Below are 19,195 nucleotides of genomic sequence, written 5' to 3' on the forward strand. Positions count from 1 at the left end.
TGCAAAGGGGGCATGGAGCAATGTTGGCGCAAGGCTGCGAGGATCGCGGGGTTTCTGGGGTGGAACGGGGCGCATGCACACACGAGCTGCCATTGTCGACGGGCGCACTGGCGACTGCCGCAGGACCGTTTGGGCATCGCGACACGCCCCGACCGACGGCTTCCAGAAGCGGAAGCGTGCTGAGCGAGCATGTCTTTGCTGCCTCGCGACCAGAGGCGCCCGTCTCGTCCGACTCTCAAGGCAGCAGTGCAGGTGCCCAGGTGTCGCCTCCTGCACGTGCAACGGCGCGCCGGCCGTGCGCATCTGTGTGCAAGGCGGCCGAGGAAGAGGGTGTTCACGCAACGTTCGCAGGCCTCACGACTCGACATACGGTGGCAGAATGCAGCCCGATGCGAACACAATGTCTTTGCGTGTGGGCCGCTGCGGGAGTCGTCGAAGGACCGACTAGCGCCCGCTTTGCCAAAGCCCCACCGCGAATCGCTGGGCCAAGCGCCTTGCACCTTCAGCCTCAGCAATGCAACATTCCCAGGCATTGGGCGCCGTCGACACCTCCCCCTCTCGTGCCTGGCAGCCCCGGCGACAGGCCCATCACCACAGCCTCCGCCATCGGTCGCCAGCCGCCGTCGACACCTCCACTGGACTGCGAGCGGGCACGACGCCCGTCGCTGCCATGTGCAGCCTCACGCGACGACATGGTGGACAAGCCTACCGTGATTTCCCCGCCGCAGGATCCGTCGTAGGGCATCACTCGCCGACCGACGACGCCATGGGCCATGGCTGCCCGAGTCGCGTCGTCTGAGACAATGTCATAGCGGCCCGTGAGTGGCTCATTGTACTCGAAACCTACGCACTTCACCAATCGAGAGGCCCGCTTTCTGCTTGTTAATTCCCTAGGCATACCAGACCGGTTTTGCGCAGGGGTCCGCAACTTGGCCGTAGCCCGTGGCTGTCGCCGTCGGCTGTGCAGGGCAAAGTGAATTGACTGCTCCTCAAAGACCGAATGGACCCCACGGCGCCGGCTCCTCATCCCTTCCTTGCTCACCCTATTTCTCATGGCTCGCCGTTTGCTCTCTATTCCCAAGAGGCTCGCGCGCCCTTATAGTCTCGTTTTGCATTCTCGTTACAATCCTCCCCGGCTTGCAGCGCGTCTTTCCAGGCTCCCACCCTCCGCATATATATACAGCCTACCGCCCCCAGCAGCTCATCTTCTCATGCTGTGAACTGCATATCCCTTGCATTCCCCTGCTGCAAGTCACACTTTATTTTGGTATTCGCCTCTCCGACTCTTTCTGCATTGGGCCTTCGCCTCACCTCTTACGAATACACGGATACTGCTCGCCTCCCGTCACTGCCCAAGGAAGAGTCATAAACCATCAACATCTCCAACTTGTTACCACACCGCAAGACTAAGGAATTTGTCGTTTCGCAATCAGTGCCGCCCACTTTGCGCCCAAAAGGAAGCAGGCTTTTTAAGGTTTTCCACTCGCCTACCGTTGCCGGCTACAATTTATTTTTATAGTTCGGGCTCCGGATCTTAATTCGGAAAAAGCTCAAACCGTAGCACCAACAACGTTATCCAAGACCTCCACCTACCGTGGCAGGAGGTTGGGGGTGAGTAGCCGTCGACCCAGGCGCAACCAATTCGACTTGGATCAAACGCAAACCTTGATTCCACACCGCCATCACCATGTGCCGAATCGAGGAGAAGGTCTACATAGGAGCGGATGGAAGGAGCAGGACCTTCCAGGATACTTTTGAGTGTGACAGAGCCCGCCGTCGCGGCAGGCGCTGCTCGAAGCCCGAGAAAAGGACCAGAGAATACAGAGGCGCACCACCGATTACTCGCGATGACGCACCCTCGCCTGCTTCGAACAACCCTCCAACGCCCACTGGAGTAGGAAGCTTTGTTGTCGAGGAACGTAGACCATCAGCAAGCGGTGGACGGCGTCCGTCACTGAGACCCACTAGCTCAGTGAAACCTGAAATCGTCATCCAGATTGGCTCCAAAAAGGACAGGGACACGAAGTACCCACGAACATATGTGCCCAAGACGTACAAGAGGTCCTCTTTAGGTGCCTCATCCACGGCTTCTAACGAGATTGCCGTTGATTCACCAGGCTCCGACGCATCTTACCCGATCCGAACCGGCCTGCCAGAGACAGCTGTTCCTCAAACTCCTCCCTTCGGACAGCCACAAGGCTACGCAACCAGGCGAGCTGTGCCACATGGACACCGCAACACTCCGTCAGCCTCCTCGGTCACTACAAGCCAGACGCCTTCACTCTATACGACCTCAGAGACTGAGCCCGAGTCACCTTTGGGTCGACAGGCTCCCGAGTACCCTCGCACTATTGTTCACAATTCACGGCCGAATCCGTCTCCACCAACCACGTCACGTGTGCAGACCACGCAGTCAAGTGCCTACCGTATAAGGCTTGATGTTCCTCATAACTCGTCACGGGACACGAGCTCGTCGCGCGATAATTCAGGCGACTACTCCGACGTTGTTGATCTATATGCTTCTTCCAATGCATCCAACGCAAGCTCGACCCGCGCCGCGGCGCCTGAGATCACTGATCGCGCCATCGATCGTGAACGCCGACGGAAGAGGAAAGAGGAGCAGGAGCAGGAACGTCGTATTGACGAGGCACTAGCTCAGGCAACAGAGCAGGCAAAGAAAGAGGTGAGATTCGCAACGCTTGAGACTGGTCGCTATGAGGAGAGAGAACGGCTCCGCAAAGGACAGAGTGACAAACAAAAGGCCGAAGAACGCGATAGGGAACAGGAGAGGCAGCTTAAGAAGGCGATAAAGAGGCCTGAACGCGAGAAAACCCAGCCACCTACGAGCTACAACCAGAAGCATACAAGTGGTAAGCGTTCGCGTAGAGGTTCCATGACTCAAGCAGACATCGATGAGCAAGCCCGCCTTCTCCGGCAGGAGGAATTGCAGATGTCCCTAGAACGCACAGCTGCAGAACAACGAGAACGCGAAGAAGCCGTGCAACAGCGTTTTGTAACACGACCCCAGCCTCAACATTCACACTCGTATCCTGTCGAGGAGACGAGGCCTAGTGGCCGACGTCGACAAAGCATCATTGTTGAACCACCGGTTCTAGCGCCCTTGAACACTTCCTTCCAGCAGCAGCCATCGTATGCTACCCGTCCACCGAGTTCGCACGCGCAGTCCTACACGACACGTGATCAACTCCCTTCCGCACGTTACTCGCCCTCTCAAACAGGACATCCATTCGCACAACCACCCCGAATCTCGAACTCTAGCATGGACAACAACCCCTTCGCTGCCCCTTCGACTCGTCCCATTCACCCGTCCCATCCACCAGTACCGGTTGTGCACCACTATCCTCCTGTCGGGTCCAGCAGTACATGGGACACTCAAGCTATCCAGAATGCTTTGCCTTCGTACCCTAGTGGGCAGCCAGCGCAGTACGCCACGCAAGGACATAGTCGGGCTCAGCAAGCAACCCGGAACATGAACCAAGCCTACCAAACCCATGATGAGTGGTCCTCGCGCTAAACAGGATGCACGTGTCGGTCTTGGTAAAGATTTCTCTTAGTTCATGTGCTGCGAGCGCTTTTTTCTGCCTGTTGATCATTTGAGTTCATTTGTTTAGGCATGTGTACGTTAATAAGAGGTGGTCCATGTATACGCGAGGAAATTTTCTCTATCTCCTGCTTTTGTAAATCATAGACTAGGCGTTTTGACTTTCCTTTCTCGACGCCTCGTCCTTGAACCTGCTTCTTTCTTACTCCTGTAAGATGGATTGGCATGATGGGTTGGATTTTATTCCCCACCTACACATTGGGAGCCTTCGCGGGCGAAAAAAAAAAACATCTGGCGTAGTAGCAAGATTTCTCATTGTTATCATATACCCAAGCTTCGTAGTTTCATCAAAGTGAAGAGCGTTATATAGCATTGGTTAGCATTGCACAGTGTACGCTAGGAGCCCATTAGGACGGCTCATCCCGGCGATATAGAATAGACCTCATTAGACATCGCGAAATGGGACGCCTTACGTCTGCCTAATTTGTTTCTTTCGCTAGACTATGCGGTTGCGGTGTTGCGGCGAACGAGGTCCGAAATCTACGAGTGCCTAGCACCCTCGTTATCAGCGCTGGTCACACATCAAACCGCCGAGGTAAGCGAGACCGTAGCCGAGACCCATAGAGTAGTCTTCGAAACGAACGTTGCGGTCGCGTGGGGAATACAGGTGTTTTCCTTAGGAGTAGCCTACCTTCGCCAACGACCCGCATGACCGATAGTGGGAGTACATAAGCACTATTGTTATGGACAGGCGTACGCTTGCTTTGTATTCCTGTGGGTCTATGTTACCTAGGTAGCACTTGGATCTTGGTTATGGATCCCAAGAGCTTCCAAATCACTAGAGGGTAGGATATAGACCCATGGGCTCTGATTGGATCCATATGATAGGCCGGCTTACTGAGATCTGAGGGGGAGTTCATCTCAATATTTATTGCTGGATTGTTTCGTCTTCGTAATCTGTGCTGGAAGCTGTAAGCGTGAGTCACACAGGAGGGGGCAGCGCAACCCACTTGCACTCCGGCTTTTCTCGATGCGCACGTAAGAAATCACTTCAAGACTTAACTTCAAGACTTTTCGTTGCATTGCAATTGCTATTACGCCCCTGTCATAGAAATTTCTGTTACTTCAACGCCATAGGATAAGAGATTTAAGTCTTCGTTCGCAGACTCTTTCTGGCCTCAAGAACTTAGTTACGCGAAAGACCAGAAAGGTCCTGCCACACTTCATATTTGCCTTGTTCCTTCAACTAGAATGCTTATGGCCATTCATGATGGCCAAAAGAAGCGACTGGTGGAGCGTTACCCAAAGCCTTATCTAGACTAGAGCTTAATAGTTTGTGCTACGTTCAGAAGCACAATGTTCTTCACTTCGATCCCTCTTCTCTTCGGTTCGTCTGGACCATCCTATGGCTCGCGGCCTGTTTTCATGTGCCTATACCACTATCGTTCTATTCCTTGGCTAACTCCCAGTCATTTGGTAATTGTTCAAACCGTGGATCCTCGCAGTATACTACCTATGATCTTGTAGATGGCGTCAAAATATGCTTCATCAACTTTTAACATGAGTCTTAAGTTAGGTGAACGCGGCGTGACTCGCTTCATCAACAAGGGACGACGTGGGTTGTTCCTACGGCGAAAGGCGCCTTTAGACGACTCCCTGAGGCAACACGGCGAGCATAATGTCGAACCAGAAACCACGGAGCGAAGACACGACTGCCAGTTCTCAATGTGTTTTGGATGACAATAGAAAGTTCGAAATAATTATTCACATATGAATTTGTTGCACTTCTGCAGCTCTCTACTTCTCTCTGCATCTCCCACATCATTTCACTGCACTAATAACGCTCCGTTACACAATATCCTACGCCTTGGGCACATCCTCGACCCTCTCGGGGCTCTTCTCATGATGCAACGCCTTCTCCTTATCATTCAAATCACCAGCCTCCGCCCTCCTCGTACTCTGGTAATCCACATGCGTCTTCCAGGCCGGGACACCCACCAAGAAGAGCTCTTCGATATCTTCCAAAGTTTTCCCTGACGTCTCAGGGAAGCAGAAGAAGACATGAATCGCCATAGCCGTGCAGAACACACCAAAGATGAGGTAGACCTTCCATTGAATGTTGACGAACGCAGGCGGCACGAAGTAGCTGAGGGCAAAGTTGAAGATCCAATTGGAGGAGGTCGTAATAGCGACAGCCTTGCCGCGGACGCGCAGCGGGAAGAGTTCCGGTGGGTAGATCCACGAGACGGGGCCCCAGGTGGGCGCGTACGACGCGACGAAGAGGTAGGTACAAGCGATGACAGCCTTGGCGGGGGCGCCGCCAATTTCCCAGGATTGTTCAGCAATGTTGTTGAGGCCGCCTGGCGGGGCGGCGTGTCCGTACGAGGCCATGAGACCGGCGTTGGCAAACATCCAGGTGGCCATCAGGAGTGCGCCGATCATGAGAGGCCAGCGACGACCCCAGCGGTCAATGAAGATGAGGGCGAAGACGGTCATGAAAACGTTGATGACGTATTGGATAGACGAGGCGATGAGGTTGTTGTTGCCGCTGAGACCGGCCATACCAAAGACGTAGGTGATGTAGTACATCATAACGTTCATACCCGTCAGCTGACTCCAGATCTGGGTGAAGACACCAATATGTAGGCGGTTCAACATCTTGGGGTGGAACAGCTCTTTGATGGACACGTCGGCGTTCTGCCTCTCGAACTCTATCATCTGCTTGATCTCATTTAACTCAAGCGCAACAAAGGGCGCATTGGGATCGCCCTTTCCGTGAACCAAGGTGAGCACGGCATGGCACTCTTCCCACTTATCGTGGCGGGCCAGCCAACGCGGCGATTCAGGCAGCAAGAGCAATCCGAAGAAGAGGAAGACAGCGGGAAGCATCTGAATACCCCACGGGACACGCCAAGCCTGAGGTCCGTCGAGGAAAGTGCAGCCGTAGGAGACATAGAACAGAATTAGGATGCCCCAGGTAATTGCCCATTGCTGAGCACCGACGACACGACCACGCTTTGAGGGAGGAGCGAGTTCGGAGACGTAGACAGGGACTTGAGCGGAACAGATACCGACGGCGATACCGTTGATGAAACGGCCGACGATGAGCATGGCGATGTTTTGAGAAGCACAGGAAATGATGGAGCCAATGCACCAGATGACGGAACCGATCTGAATGGCGGTCTTGCGACCCAGTTTGTCGGTGATGTAGCCGGAGAGGAGAGCGCCGCAGAAGGACCCACCGGGCATGGCGGCGGTGATACCACCCTGGACGTTGGCCGTGGGACCTGAGCAACCATCTGGATCGTCGGCATACGAGGGTCCTTCGTTGAAGTAGCAGCGGTATTGTTGTGTGGGAAGACTACCAATGTGTTAGTCTCAACGTTGATACATGACTACGATGATGCGTACATGGCCGACATGCTGGAAATGTCGAATCCAAAAAGGCCACCGCCAATAACGGCGATGGCGGTGATGCCGTAGATGTTGCCAATCTGATACATCTTGGCTGGACCCGTGGAGTATCAACCTAAAGAAGATAAAGAGCTGCCAGACAAAAACGCAACCCAGCGAAGCGGAATCCCCAAGCTTATATACACAGTAGACGGGCAGACGGTCGGTCAAGCGTCGCCTCGGGAGGTCCCAAACGACATGCTCTAACCCAAACCCCAGGCATGCCGCCCACGGGGCCAATCCCCAAGCAAGAAACGTGGTGCCCCGCCTGGAGACAGTCAGACCAGCGAGCTGTCAGGCTCCCTCATCCCGCTCCGCTCCCAATCTCCAGGACTGCTCTTTCGAGTATAGGCTCCGGAGGTGGAGACATTGATTGGTCTCGCAGGGGCGTTGCTGCTATGGCAGACGGAACGATGGGTAGTGCAGGGTCGAAAACAAGCAATTGGGCAGCGGACAAGGCCGGCTCCATCGCAGCTCGTGCATCGGCTGCCGATGGTGTTGCGATCGTCATCAGCGGCTCGATGCAGTCCAAGACACGATGCCTGCTCTTTGTTCCTGCGAGGCCAACCGCAAGCGGGCTCGTTGTTGTTTCCCGAGCACCTCGCCATGCACTTGCGGCCCATTTGCCGCCTGAAACTCGTGGCGGCGAAGTCGATGCTGTCCAGGTGATGAAACGGGAGTTTTCGAGAGCGCGGTTGCGTGACGTCAGGCTCGCGTTGAGAAAAGCCATCACGCTTTCCGGTGTGCACGGGCCGGTGCGCGCTCAGCGTCGCTGACGTAGACCCGGTTTTCTCGTGCACCATGTAACGATGCCATGGCGACTAGCTCGAGCGCCTCCCGCCCATGTCTGCAGCAGCGCCCGCAGCCTTGATTGCGCCTCCAAGTGCCGAGTGCCGAGTGCCTCCAACATCTTCACCGGCCGATTCGTCCGTGCTCTTGCCTTTCTAGCGCCATGGACAGACCGGAGAGGTCAACGGCGGCGGGTGGGTTTCGGAAATGGCATTTTCCTAGGGCAGATTGGCGCATAGCTGAGGAACGGCCTGTCGAAGACCTGATGCATGGTGCCTTCGAATGAGATGCCCATGGGAAAGAGGCATGACCGACGTCTTGCACAAAGGCGACTATTCAGCGCGACTACTTCCTAATGAACCTCGTCGACTCCGACAGCGAGCTGCGAGCACCAGGAGCCTCAAAAACTCTCCATCGGATACGCTGCCAGACAAGGAAAGTACTGCCGCCGATCACAATGCAACCGCGCAAGTGGTGCGTCTCCACCGTGGCGTGTACTCGGATCTCGGACGTACCATACTGTTTCCACGAATGCGCGAGGACGCGAAAAGCTATTCCGAGTGGGCTTCTGTTGCATCGGTAATATTGGAGACTTGCTGGAGAGCTGGGGCGTGCTTGTCACCACATGAGGAGAACCGACTGGAGATGAGAAGACTTGTCTGGAACTTTGAGCAATGCACGAGAGCCTCAAAACTCTAGGGGCAGTGGGGGCCTCATGAATCGTACTACCTGAGCTTCGTCGGCCATGATGAATCGTGGCAGAACATAAAACGCTTGCATAATGTTTACCAAGCACATGGTGCACCGTCACGAGGACTCACGAAAAACGTCTCCGTGCCAATGGCTTCAGCTGGCATGAGAAGGAAGAAATGTGCGTGCCATTACAGCTTTTACGTGGTATCATCTTATGTGTTCAAGCCGTCCGTCACATCTACCCATCCCCCTGTCGACCATCTCAGCCCCAAACCAGCTTCTTCATCGAGTATGCCAGCGTTTCTACATAGCCAGTGCTCCTCTTCGCATCTGTCAAGCTGATGATATCTTTGTCCTCAACCAATAACCTTCTCGTCTGCGCCTCTTCCCCAATATTCTCTTCCTGCTCCGTCCCAGGAATGCTAAGCTTTACCTGCTCAACTGCCCTCGTCTTATTCACCACCTTCACGATCTCCTCACATATCCCCTCGACGACCTCCACCTCGTTCTCTGGGGTTTCTGCGGCTTCCCCAGATGCCGGCATGCTGGTTCGCGGTGGGAGCGCTTTGAACGCAAGGAAGCGGCCAGTGGGCTGTGGAGCCTTCGACTTCGACGCTGGCTGATCTTCGGATAGGGCACCACTTTTCCCAGAATCAAGCGAGCGCGTGTTGCGCCGCACGAGCTCCCCGCCTGGTCCTGCCCGATACCGAATCACAAACCCGACGTTCTTCTGTTCGTCCATATGGCGTGATGCTAAAGTGCTAGTAATGTAGACACCCCGGAATATGCTCTCTACGTTGTCAAGCTCGATACGCTCAAATTCGCGCACCTTTTCTGTGCCCCAATCCAGCCGGCAGAAATACAGCGCTTTTTCGGTGAGCAGTAGAACGGCCTCTTCAAAGGTCGCCGTCTTGAGATGATCGGCCGAAGTCGGCACGCTTAATGTCCAGCCAGCGACGAGGTCTTCGTCCTTATCTTCTATAACAATCCCAGCTGAGCGGTCGATGGCCGCTTGTCGCACCTTTCTGACGTCGATGAAGTAGTCTGCACTCTTCATGTCTGCCTCAAACTCGGCGAAGATGGTATCGGTCGCGCGTCCGAGGAGGTAGTCGATGACTGCTTGCGCAAAGTAGTCGTTAACGATGTTGTTGTAGTACCTTGTCAATGTGAGCCCGAAATCAGTCAGGGCGCCAGTGATTTGGCGTTTCCTAGTTCGGGTGAAGTCCCCCTTGAGCGCAGCAGTTCCCGCGTATTGCTTCGATATGGCGTCGCCGTTATCTGCCCAGAGTGTGTTGAACCATGATGTACTGGGGTCATTTTGGAGATCAATGCTGTAATCACCGGCTGACAACTGAGCCTCGAGTGTTGTTCGTGCGCAGGCGGACTGAACAACATTTGTACGATCGAGACAATCCATGCAATTTGTTCGCAGTACACCAGACTGCGCTTGCGCGACTTGGTCATTAGAGATCTCGGTCCAGCTGGCTGCTTTGAGAAATGGTGCGATGGAGTCCATGAGCAGAGAGACGTTCTCAAATCGCATGCCACGACAGACATGATGGAAGTCAAACCATTCAAAATCGAGCTTCTTCCCTTTTCCATCCATACCACCATGTTCATTGAGTATTTTCGCGTGTTGATCGTATAGGCTTCCAATCTTTGCTTCATTTCCGTGTTTGTCAACCAAAGACGCAGCATATACGGAGCCGTATCTTCCTGACAGCTCAGCGAAATGGCGTCTGAAGGCTCTCGCATTGGTATCTGTAGACCCCCAGGTATCTACCTGCGGCTTCAAGCTGTACGGAGACTGGGAAAAGAAGAGGGGGATCGAACCGCGATACTGGGTGAATGAGAAGATCTTGTCTTGGGAGGTGTTCCAAGTGGACGACGAAAGGATCTGCTCGGTCTCAACGCTGTTGGCTGTACTGCCTTCGTCATCCACGCCACGCCGAAGGTAACGAAGGCCGGCTCTTTTGACAGATCGGCGTGAAATGAGTGTCAGTAGGAAGTCTTTACCGTTAGAGGGCTCTGGTGGAGGCGTTTTCGTGTTCCTATCTGTACTAGTGACAGACTCGGTCGACTTGTTTTGGTGTATCGAATGTAGCTCCATGTCATTTGGAGTGGCGTCCGGATCTATCACAACACTGTTGGACTTCGTGTCAACAATCTTGATGCTGAAGGGGCGCTGGCCGACAAAGCCCTGGATGACAGGCAGAACGAAATTATGTTGACCTGCATCCGTGAAGGGCGTTATAATATGCTGGTTCCAGAAAAACTGTGCCGAAACTCAGCGATGATCATTAATACAACGCAATGAACATACCAGAGAATCAAACTGCTTGGAGAGTGATACACTAGAGCTAGGTTGTTGGCGTCCGATTCCATGCGAAAGGTCATAGTCGTATGAAAAGAAAAAGTTTCCAGAAGCGAAGTACATCTTTGTAGTACTCAAGATTTTGGGCAGCAGGGCGATGGTAGTTCTATCCTTATCGCCGCCGAGTGCTTTCGGTATCTCTTCAGGGTTGACAGTTTCCGGCACATTCTCGTCCTCGACTGGAAGTGCATCAGCGTTGGACGGGTTCACAGGACCTTCCTGATCCTTTGGTACCGACTCAACATTCTTGGGCATGGCCTTGCGCAAGTCTTCAGTGGAACTCAAGCCCTGTGTACGGCGCTTGTCGCTCTTCCATCCCTTCTTCGAGAACCATTTGTCTGCGAAGCGGCCATATACGCCCTTCCGCTGCATTACATCTTCGGCCACACTGGTGCGTCTGTCCGCCGGGCCCTCCTGGCCGGTAACGGGGTCCTTGACTTCGGTCGGTGGTGCTGGTGGTTCCTCTTCGAGCGAATCAGTCACGGTCGGCGCGTCTTCTTCGTCGCTCTCGCTGTCATAGTCGTCCTCCCCCAGACCCTGTGCCTTCCTATGCCGTTGTACATGTTCACGGGCAGATACGATGGCCTTGTCAGCGTCGGCCTGCGAAGCAAGTGGGATGAGGGCAACGTCGGTGATCTTGTAGATAGGCTTGCCGCGTATCTGGGCCACCTGCTCGCGGTCGCATATCGAGATGAGGAAGTACGATGTCGCGATCTTGAGCAGACCTGTGGACGCATCAATCGATGTTGATGACGGTGATATATTATCAAGTCTTACCTACGATGCCGTGAGCCTCGAGAGTGTCCGGGGCCGTGTCCTCCTGGTGGCGATCCTTGAGCAGCGGTCCGACATTGCCCTTGTAGTCGATCTTGATGGCCTGCTGCGTCGTCGGCGGGTGGTTGCGCGGCGGGGCGGGCTGCAGGACGAGCCCGTCCACGGCAGCAAAGATGAGCAGCTTGCGAACCAGCCCAGGCATTGTGGCGATAGAGCGATGCGCTCAAGGGAGCATTCGCGTGCACAGGCGATGCATCAAGCCTCCACTAACTGTGGAGGGGTAGCTAGCTGCTGTGGTGTGTTGACCATGACGTCGTGTTTTCGCAGGCTAGGCCTAACTGAGGGCACGTGTCTGTGCCCATCCCGCACCCTCATCTTTTCGGACGGAGAACCGCAACTGATGATGTTTTCATCGTCGACGATCCATTAGTTCTTGATGACTGACTGACATTCCCGGGCAGCGTGCGACCATTTACCATAGCCGCATCTGATATACGAGTCTGTAATCGCACATACCTAGTTGCCTGATGCATATCAAGATACCACGCGAACTCGCAGCCACAGAGCCCTCGCAAGGCTGGAATGCTGACTTGAACTTGGCGGTCTGCACCTAGCTCTTCTATCCTCTTTTATCGTCGCTACCGCTCAGCATTGCCGCAACTCCGAAGTTGCATAGTGAGATTCCAGCCCTTAACCCCCTTAAGCTGTCTGTTACGCGACTTGACTTCACGTCCATACCAAGTACAATATTATTACCGGCGCGTGACGAGGGCACGCTACTTCCGGCTTGTGCTGGCTGAAGGACCCTCAGTCGCTAGTTCCACGCCGATTTCAGCCTCGTAGCAGCTTCCTTGAACGGCCACGATGCGTCTACTTGATGTGCATACTAAGGAACTCCAGACTTTCCACAACGATTGCCCGCATTATGCCATCCTATCTCATATCTGGCTGGAGGATCATGAAAAAGTCACGTACCTACAAATCCACGACCCAGGGGCTTGAATGCGCATGGCCGGCTTTAGCAAAGTCGATTTACATGCCGATAGGTAACTGAAGACAGATCTGACTGGGTATGGATCGATACTTGCTGCATAGATCAATCGAGCAGCGCGAAACGTTCTGAAGCTATCAATTCCATGTTCAAGTGGTGTAGAGACGCTGCTGTTTGTCACGCCTATTTGCCGGACATAGAGGTTCTGATCAGACCCATAAGGGGCTTTACAAAAGCAGATGGTGGAGTCGTTCGTGGACGCTCCAAGAGTTCCTGATTCCTGTTCATCTCATCTTTTGTATGAAAACTGGAACCGCCATGGCACTATAGATGAGCATGCACAGACAATCGCTGCGTCCACTCACATTGAGGAAGTCATCATTAAGTCTCCTAAGTCGATGTTTAATGTCACTGTTACAAATTGTATGTTTTGGGCCGTGGAGAGGTAGGCTCAGCGCTTAGAGGACCTTGCATACGCAGCGCTCGGAAATTTCCAGATCAGTGAGTGTTGCTGGCACAACACATATCCGCGCTACATCCCCTGACCAGGTCTCAGATGTGCCATTGCTGTACGGAGAGGGCTCCAAAGCATTCTCCGTTTACAGAACGGAATCCTAACAACGACCGGCGATCTGAGCGTGTTCGCGTGGAACTTTGACAATTCTTTGGTATTGAGATTCGAAGGCCCAGCCAGCAACGAAACGCCCCGACCATTACTTTCTACTGGCATGTTTGCCCATCATCCAATGCAATTCCAAGGGTGTCGATGCATCACCTTCTATTAAACCCACTTGACAGAAAATCGCGACTTCAGTGGTTTTCTGAAATTGTCCATACCTCTAATTAGACACGATCCATCAGGCGACAATTTTTGGGCCGCTCCCTTGCAGTGGTGTACGTCAACCAGAACATCTTATAGGTATGCACCACAATATAATTAGAATCGGGCATTTTTGCTTATTTCTTCAGGAATATCTTGAAATTGGTGATTTTATGTTCACCCGCACATGGATCAGGTTACCGACGAGAGTAGTCCATGTCAGGGACGCCTTGAGTGTCGAAACACGAGAAGTCCTAATAGAGGCCCTGGGCTTATCACAGCCATCACCGTTTCTCAACTACAGCATTTTGCTTGACTGTAGCTTCGTCGACTCAAAACTAGTCTTTCTCGATGAACTAACACGTCCGGAAGGCTAACAGTACTAAAACAACTCTAACCGACGTAGGTACAATTGCCTCAAACGATGTGGTTGTGGTGGCTTGGTTTGATGAGCGACATAGGCATATACTTTGCGCGACGATACGTATGGACAAGATTGAACTCTTCCGTGAACCAGCAACTCCGCCGGTCAATACTCGAAAGGAGCTTACCATTGTTCCATCTTCCGAGATCCCGGGAGTCGATGCTGGTTTCACGAAGCTCCCAAAGAAATCACGCTTCCAGGCATACTTCGACGTAAAGGATATTCAACAATGTCATATTAATTTTGAGGGTTGAGAGTTAGTACCTTCCGACGGAAAACAAGAAGTTCGGTTCGTGCCATAAACGAAGCGCGTTCCCTATGACCAGAAAGGGTTCGTGGAGAAATAAATAGGGCGATAACGAGCCACACCGCCAATCCACCCATATGCTGAAATCGAAACGTCGATGACGAGGGTTTTGAATACTTGTAGGCTCGGGCTGAGAACAGAATCTTCGAGACGTACTTGCACGCCCACATCTCGGGATGATGGCTTTGTGTATAGCTGCTCGGGTATGATGATTCGACCTGTCCACATCTGTACAGTCGGACCAGTGGCCGTAGCTGACAAAGGTTTCATAGGTATATCACTGTATTAACATGATCGACCAAGCAGTCTTCATAATGCTATCAGGAGCAAAAAGGCAAGATATTCTCACGTGCAATAGCTTGAAGCTGAACAAAGTCTACATATGACCCATCAATTCCAAGCTTTTATGATAATCACTCGTCCCCCCACCCGGATCCCGATCCTTCGGTTTGCAATTCTGGTTGAATGGTACCTTCCCCTTACCATGCGCGCCATCAACGGCCATGAAAGACTGCCCCTTCGCTTTTAGCATATTCTGTGCGGCGTCCTCAAACCAGCCGTTGATGAAGTCACCATGGAAGCAATAACCGTCACCAATCTTTGGTATCCGTCAGCATACGTCATCTTTCGGAGATGTAGTGAAAGCAAAGGACAGGTCTTACCTCTCCGCAAGCAAGCTTGAACGGCGGCACGCCGCTCCACCCACCCGGAACAGCCTTGGTGTTATACCTCACCGAGAACCTCAAGCTCGGCATCCGCTTCATCCCACTGGGACACTTTCCACCAGGACTCGCAGCCGCGTATGCATACTCTGTAACCTTGTCTGGGTTAACGCAGTCCGGGAACCTGACGTGCAATGTTAATTGATGACCTGACAGTCCAGTCTTGATTTCTGCTTAGCATACCTCAGTATCGCCTGCATGTGCGCGCTACATGTCCTTCTTGGAAACGCAGCTCTTGGGCGACTGTTGCGATCATCTGCACCCGTATCGCACCACCACGTTAACGCCGTGACCTTCTCGTTGATATCAGCCTGCGACTTTGCAGACGCATTGCCGGCGACCATGTACAGGTCGCGCGGAAACGAGATCTCGGCGCGGTCGATGTTCTCGTAGTAGGTTTTGAAGGTCGCGGGGTAGATCTCTGTGTACGTGTCTCCATTGACGTAGTAGAGGGTTGGTGCCCCTGAAAGTATTAGTGTGTCGTTGCATGGGTTTGCACGAAGGGAGAAGCGTACAGTATACTGACAAGTCGTTTGGATTCTCACCTGACGGACAACCTTTCTGGAGGTCTTCGGTGGTTGGAAGGTCCTTTGTGACGGCGTCGGAGCCGTAGAAGGAATGCATATGGGAGACATATTTTCCAGGGAGGATGATTGGGTCGATGTTCTTTCTCATGAAGGGTTTGTGCTCGATGTCGGTTAATGCGGCAACAGTACCCACGAAGGCAAGTAGGGCGCCGCGCATCATGATTAGTGCCCCTTGGATGGTGAAAAGAGTCGGACATGAGCGTCCAAATGCTGTTCGCGTATATATATGTCGCTTGTTGCCGGCATGCTCAAGAGTGTGGGGTAGAAGTGCCGGTAAACGTTCTTAATATACAGTTCCTTATTTGCCGCGAGGTAGCCTTCCAATCACGACTTTGATTCGAATACTATTACACAGAAAGCTTGGAAGGACGGAGGATCAATTTGGGCAGACGGCCTCTGATGCGTGCATAATGCTCCATCCTGTCTATCAGAGGTGTGGGTCGATATCTAATTTGAGTTTAGAAATCAAAAGATGAATCTGAGAGATGACTTGGGAAGCGGTGTTTCCAAATTGATATGCGAGAGGAGCTGTGGAAACACTGGAGTCTATGTGGTCCAGTCTTCATTGTTACAAAGAGCAAATTTGAAAAGCGAGGCAAGTAGAATACAAAGTGGCAGGTATGCAGCCATTAGTACAAGTGATAATTCCCGCGAACTGCAAATGGTATTATGGTATATCTTAATGGGTATCTTCGCTTCGAAAGAATAGGAGGCTTAGCCTCCATTGTCAAGGTATCGTCGGCACAGCCAACATTATGTCGTCGCACAGCTGCTCTGTCGAGGTGATTCCCATGTTTCATCGAACCACAATAGTAAAGACGAGCTTTCTCGTCTCATGGCTCCGGACCAAGTATTTGTTGGGTCGCTGAGTGCGGTTAGCATTCTGCGGCGGCATATGCTCGGGATATATTATTGCACTTGGGGATCGATATGGTAGGTAGCGATGAGATGGGTGAGCCATGATCGCCAAAACGTGTCTCTCGATCTAAGAGTACTTTGTTATAGTATCCTCTTTCGTCGGAGTCGATGGGCTGATCTCTTTGCTGGCACTGGTTGTGCTGCCCATCTTGTCCGAAGCATGATGCATCTCCGCTGGCAACATAGTCCCTTCAAGTTCTGCGCGTACGGTTCCTGCCGATTCGTACGTGATATATGGCGGCGGATTGGCTTTCGAATCTGAGAGGAGTATCGCGTTGTTGTGACGGTTTGCCTTTCTCCGTCGCATTAAGAACACAGCACCCACGATCGCAAGGACTGCAACGACACCTAATGTGACACCGACTCCCAGGCCTGCTTTTGCGCCTGACGACATGCCAGACGACTCGGCCGATGCGGTTGGAGTTGCGGTCTCCGATTGTGCGGTTGTGGTGGCTGCAGCCATGGAGGTTCCGGATGTTGGCTGTCTGCTGGTGGACGCTGAGGAAGTAAAAGCACTGATGGAGGACGTGGTGGTGAGCCGCGGGAGTGCTGCGGCTGCAGTCCCTTCTATGACTGGCGCAGCGGCCTGGAACACCAAATCATCATCGTTACAGCAACTCGTATTACGTCCGGTGACTCCTGCCTCAAGCGTGCCTTGTGGTGCGCAGCAGAAATCATTTGTAGGGTCGAAGCAGTAAAAGATGAAAGCGTTGAAGTGGTCGGGTTCCTCTATGTCCAGATGTGAGCGGGCTTTTGTCGAGAGCAGATGTGAGCATACCTTTGCCCCGACAGTAATTAGGGCATGCGGGATCCTTCCATGTTTTGTCGGTACAGCCGTTGCGCCAGTAGTGGTTTGCGCCTTTTTGCTCATTCTGTTGCTCCATACACAAGCCGTTGGTCATGCAAAGATCTCCGATGGCGCAACAAGAAGAGTGTTCGCCATTTTCAACGGCCGTTATGTTGCAGGGCACGTACGTGGCCGCGGTGTTTGCATAGAGCGATCCGTTGTTGGCGTAGCATTCGGCGGCCATTTTGCAGTGGTGCGAGCTCCAAAATCTTGGAGGAACGAGGCCGAGAGGACAGTATAGCGGGAAGCAGCCGGACTGCATATAGTCTCGCACTCACTCCGCCTACCCGCACACGCCGCAATAGCGTGTCGGAGCGCCAAGTCTGGTACGCTTCGACGTGGGTGTCAATTGGCCGATGCTCGCACCAAGAGCTCGTGCGCGATGGCTCAAGAGTTTCACGTTACCCTTCGTGTCGCGAATTATGGGTCGGGCGTAATCTCGTTGGTCTGGGGCCGCATATCACGCACAAAAGTCTACAAGTCCGCATCTCGCGCGAGAGGCTGTCTATCATCAGCGGCCTGTGCATGAAAACGTGCCATTCTCAGTTAAGCGGCAACAGCTCTCCAAGGCTGTTTTCCGTCCGTACACGCTCGGGTTCTTCAAGATCCCGACCAATTCGCCCCATTCTCCACTGTTGGAAGCTTGGGCACCTGGGTGCTGCCGCTGCTTTGGCCTTGAAAAGAAGGGTCCGCACTGGCGCCGTGGCGATCGACTCCTCCAGGTCTGTGTTTCTGCGGACGGGGCTCGAAGGCAGTCTCTACGTTGCCTTTCCTGGTGACTTGTGCGCACTGGATAATCAATGTGCGCGATCTGGAACACCCTAGGATGATGCTCTGAGTTTGCACGTCTACGTCTTGTCACTGAACTTCGCATAGCAGGGTGCCCGCGTGTTGAATTCGCATCTGTCGGGATGCATCATGATGGCAGCTCATGTCAACGTTACGGATTCTCGCGCCCACAAAGAATCCCGCATCTATGGTAGAGGTCCCTGTAACAATCCAGAGCGAACGAACGGCCTGATCGGAAAGCGCTGTACTTCAAAATGCGCCACTAGCGTAAGTCTCAGCACGATGGTATTCGCCTAAACGCTTTGTTGGTTACACCATAATAGACATCCTTTGGTGTGTAGGGGTTGACCCCGCAGCACCAGCTACATTGCGAAAGAACCTAGAGCCAGTGCGGCTCATGCAAGCTTCAACATACATCAAGCTCCACTATACATCTGATTGGGACGCGTTCGACTGGTGTGCTCTACCCGCTAAGTCGTACTCTGAATTCCCGACACCATATCCGCTCACAGATCAGGACTTGAACCATCAACCTGAACGCTCTCTTCCTTTTTGTAGAACACCCTGTTACGCGACTATGTCGACCCAGAGCAGGCTACTTCGTTGCCCGTACTATAGCACCGCTTACTGTCCTGGGCTGGCTCAACGTTGTCCTTTTAAATGTGCGAAGCTTCTTGCTCAGCGATCGCCTGTAAACTATGCCATATCCTTTTTAGCTTGTGGAGACTAAGCCTGACTCCATTCCCATCGGCCAAATATTTGCCGGCAAGGCCACTGACACATTCTCTTGGTACCCAGACATGGAATTTGTCCTTTCCCCCCCGTTCTCTTTCCCCTCAATTCTGATTTTCCCTCACGGAGTTTCCAGAGTACCACTGACGTGCTGACTGAGCCCGGCTCGAACGCTCATGCAGCGGTGTTTTTCCGATGCCCACAACATGGCTTGGTGTTGTTTTCTTCAGTGTGTAGCATTCCCCTCCCGGCATCTGCGGTACCTAGGTATTTGTGCATAGGATAGCGATAGTGTCCGAATCATCGCCGAAGTGTTTGCGACCTCCTCCAGAGCTAATCCTCTCATTCCTGGAAGGATCGAACAGAGAGCGATGAATCTAATCTTGAGAGTAATGCATTCCTAGACCTTCTTT

At 53.0% G+C, this 19,195-nt stretch overlaps 5 protein-coding genes across 5 annotated transcripts; 1 reads left to right on the forward strand and 4 right to left on the reverse strand.

Annotated features, from left to right (window-relative positions):
• Window positions 1-1,687: 1,687 nt before the first annotated feature.
• Window positions 1,688-3,535, forward strand: N0V89_000939 (uncharacterized protein; the record flags this gene model as incomplete). Its single annotated transcript, XM_056209757.1, has 1 exon — window positions 1,688-3,535. The coding sequence occupies one exon, from the start codon at window positions 1,688-1,690 to the stop codon at window positions 3,533-3,535; it is 1,848 nt and encodes a 615-aa protein (XP_056076579.1).
• Window positions 3,536-5,422: 1,887 nt separating this feature from the next.
• Window positions 5,423-7,065, reverse strand: HGT1_1 (high affinity glucose transporter; the record flags this gene model as incomplete). The annotated part of the gene is made up of 2 exons (XM_056209758.1): window positions 5,423-6,923; window positions 6,974-7,065. The coding sequence occupies 2 exons, from the start codon at window positions 7,063-7,065 to the stop codon at window positions 5,423-5,425; spliced, it is 1,593 nt and encodes a 530-aa protein (XP_056076580.1).
• Window positions 7,066-8,759: 1,694 nt separating this feature from the next.
• On the reverse strand, window positions 8,760-11,847 carry N0V89_000941 (uncharacterized protein; the record flags this gene model as incomplete). Its single annotated transcript, XM_056209759.1, has 3 exons — window positions 8,760-10,772; window positions 10,821-11,596; window positions 11,649-11,847. 3 exons carry the CDS (start codon window positions 11,845-11,847, stop codon window positions 8,760-8,762), a joined length of 2,988 nt encoding a protein of 995 aa, XP_056076581.1.
• Window positions 11,848-14,563: 2,716 nt separating this feature from the next.
• On the reverse strand, window positions 14,564-15,653 carry N0V89_000942 (uncharacterized protein; the record flags this gene model as incomplete). Its single annotated transcript, XM_056209760.1, has 4 exons — window positions 14,564-14,785; window positions 14,850-15,033; window positions 15,093-15,372; window positions 15,425-15,653. 4 exons carry the CDS (start codon window positions 15,651-15,653, stop codon window positions 14,564-14,566), a joined length of 915 nt encoding a protein of 304 aa, XP_056076582.1.
• An 828-nt stretch (window positions 15,654-16,481) lies between these two features.
• N0V89_000943 (uncharacterized protein) lies at window positions 16,482-17,445 on the reverse strand (the record flags this gene model as incomplete). The annotated part of the gene is made up of 2 exons (XM_056209761.1): window positions 16,482-17,164; window positions 17,193-17,445. The coding sequence occupies 2 exons, from the start codon at window positions 17,443-17,445 to the stop codon at window positions 16,482-16,484; spliced, it is 936 nt and encodes a 311-aa protein (XP_056076583.1).
• Window positions 17,446-19,195: the final 1,750 nt, after the last annotated feature.

Source organism: Didymosphaeria variabile (genome assembly GCF_027946475.1).
Source record: "Didymosphaeria variabile strain IMI 356815 chromosome Unknown scaffold_1, whole genome shotgun sequence".
Taxonomy (NCBI): Eukaryota; Fungi; Ascomycota; class Dothideomycetes; order Pleosporales; family Didymosphaeriaceae; genus Didymosphaeria; species Didymosphaeria variabile.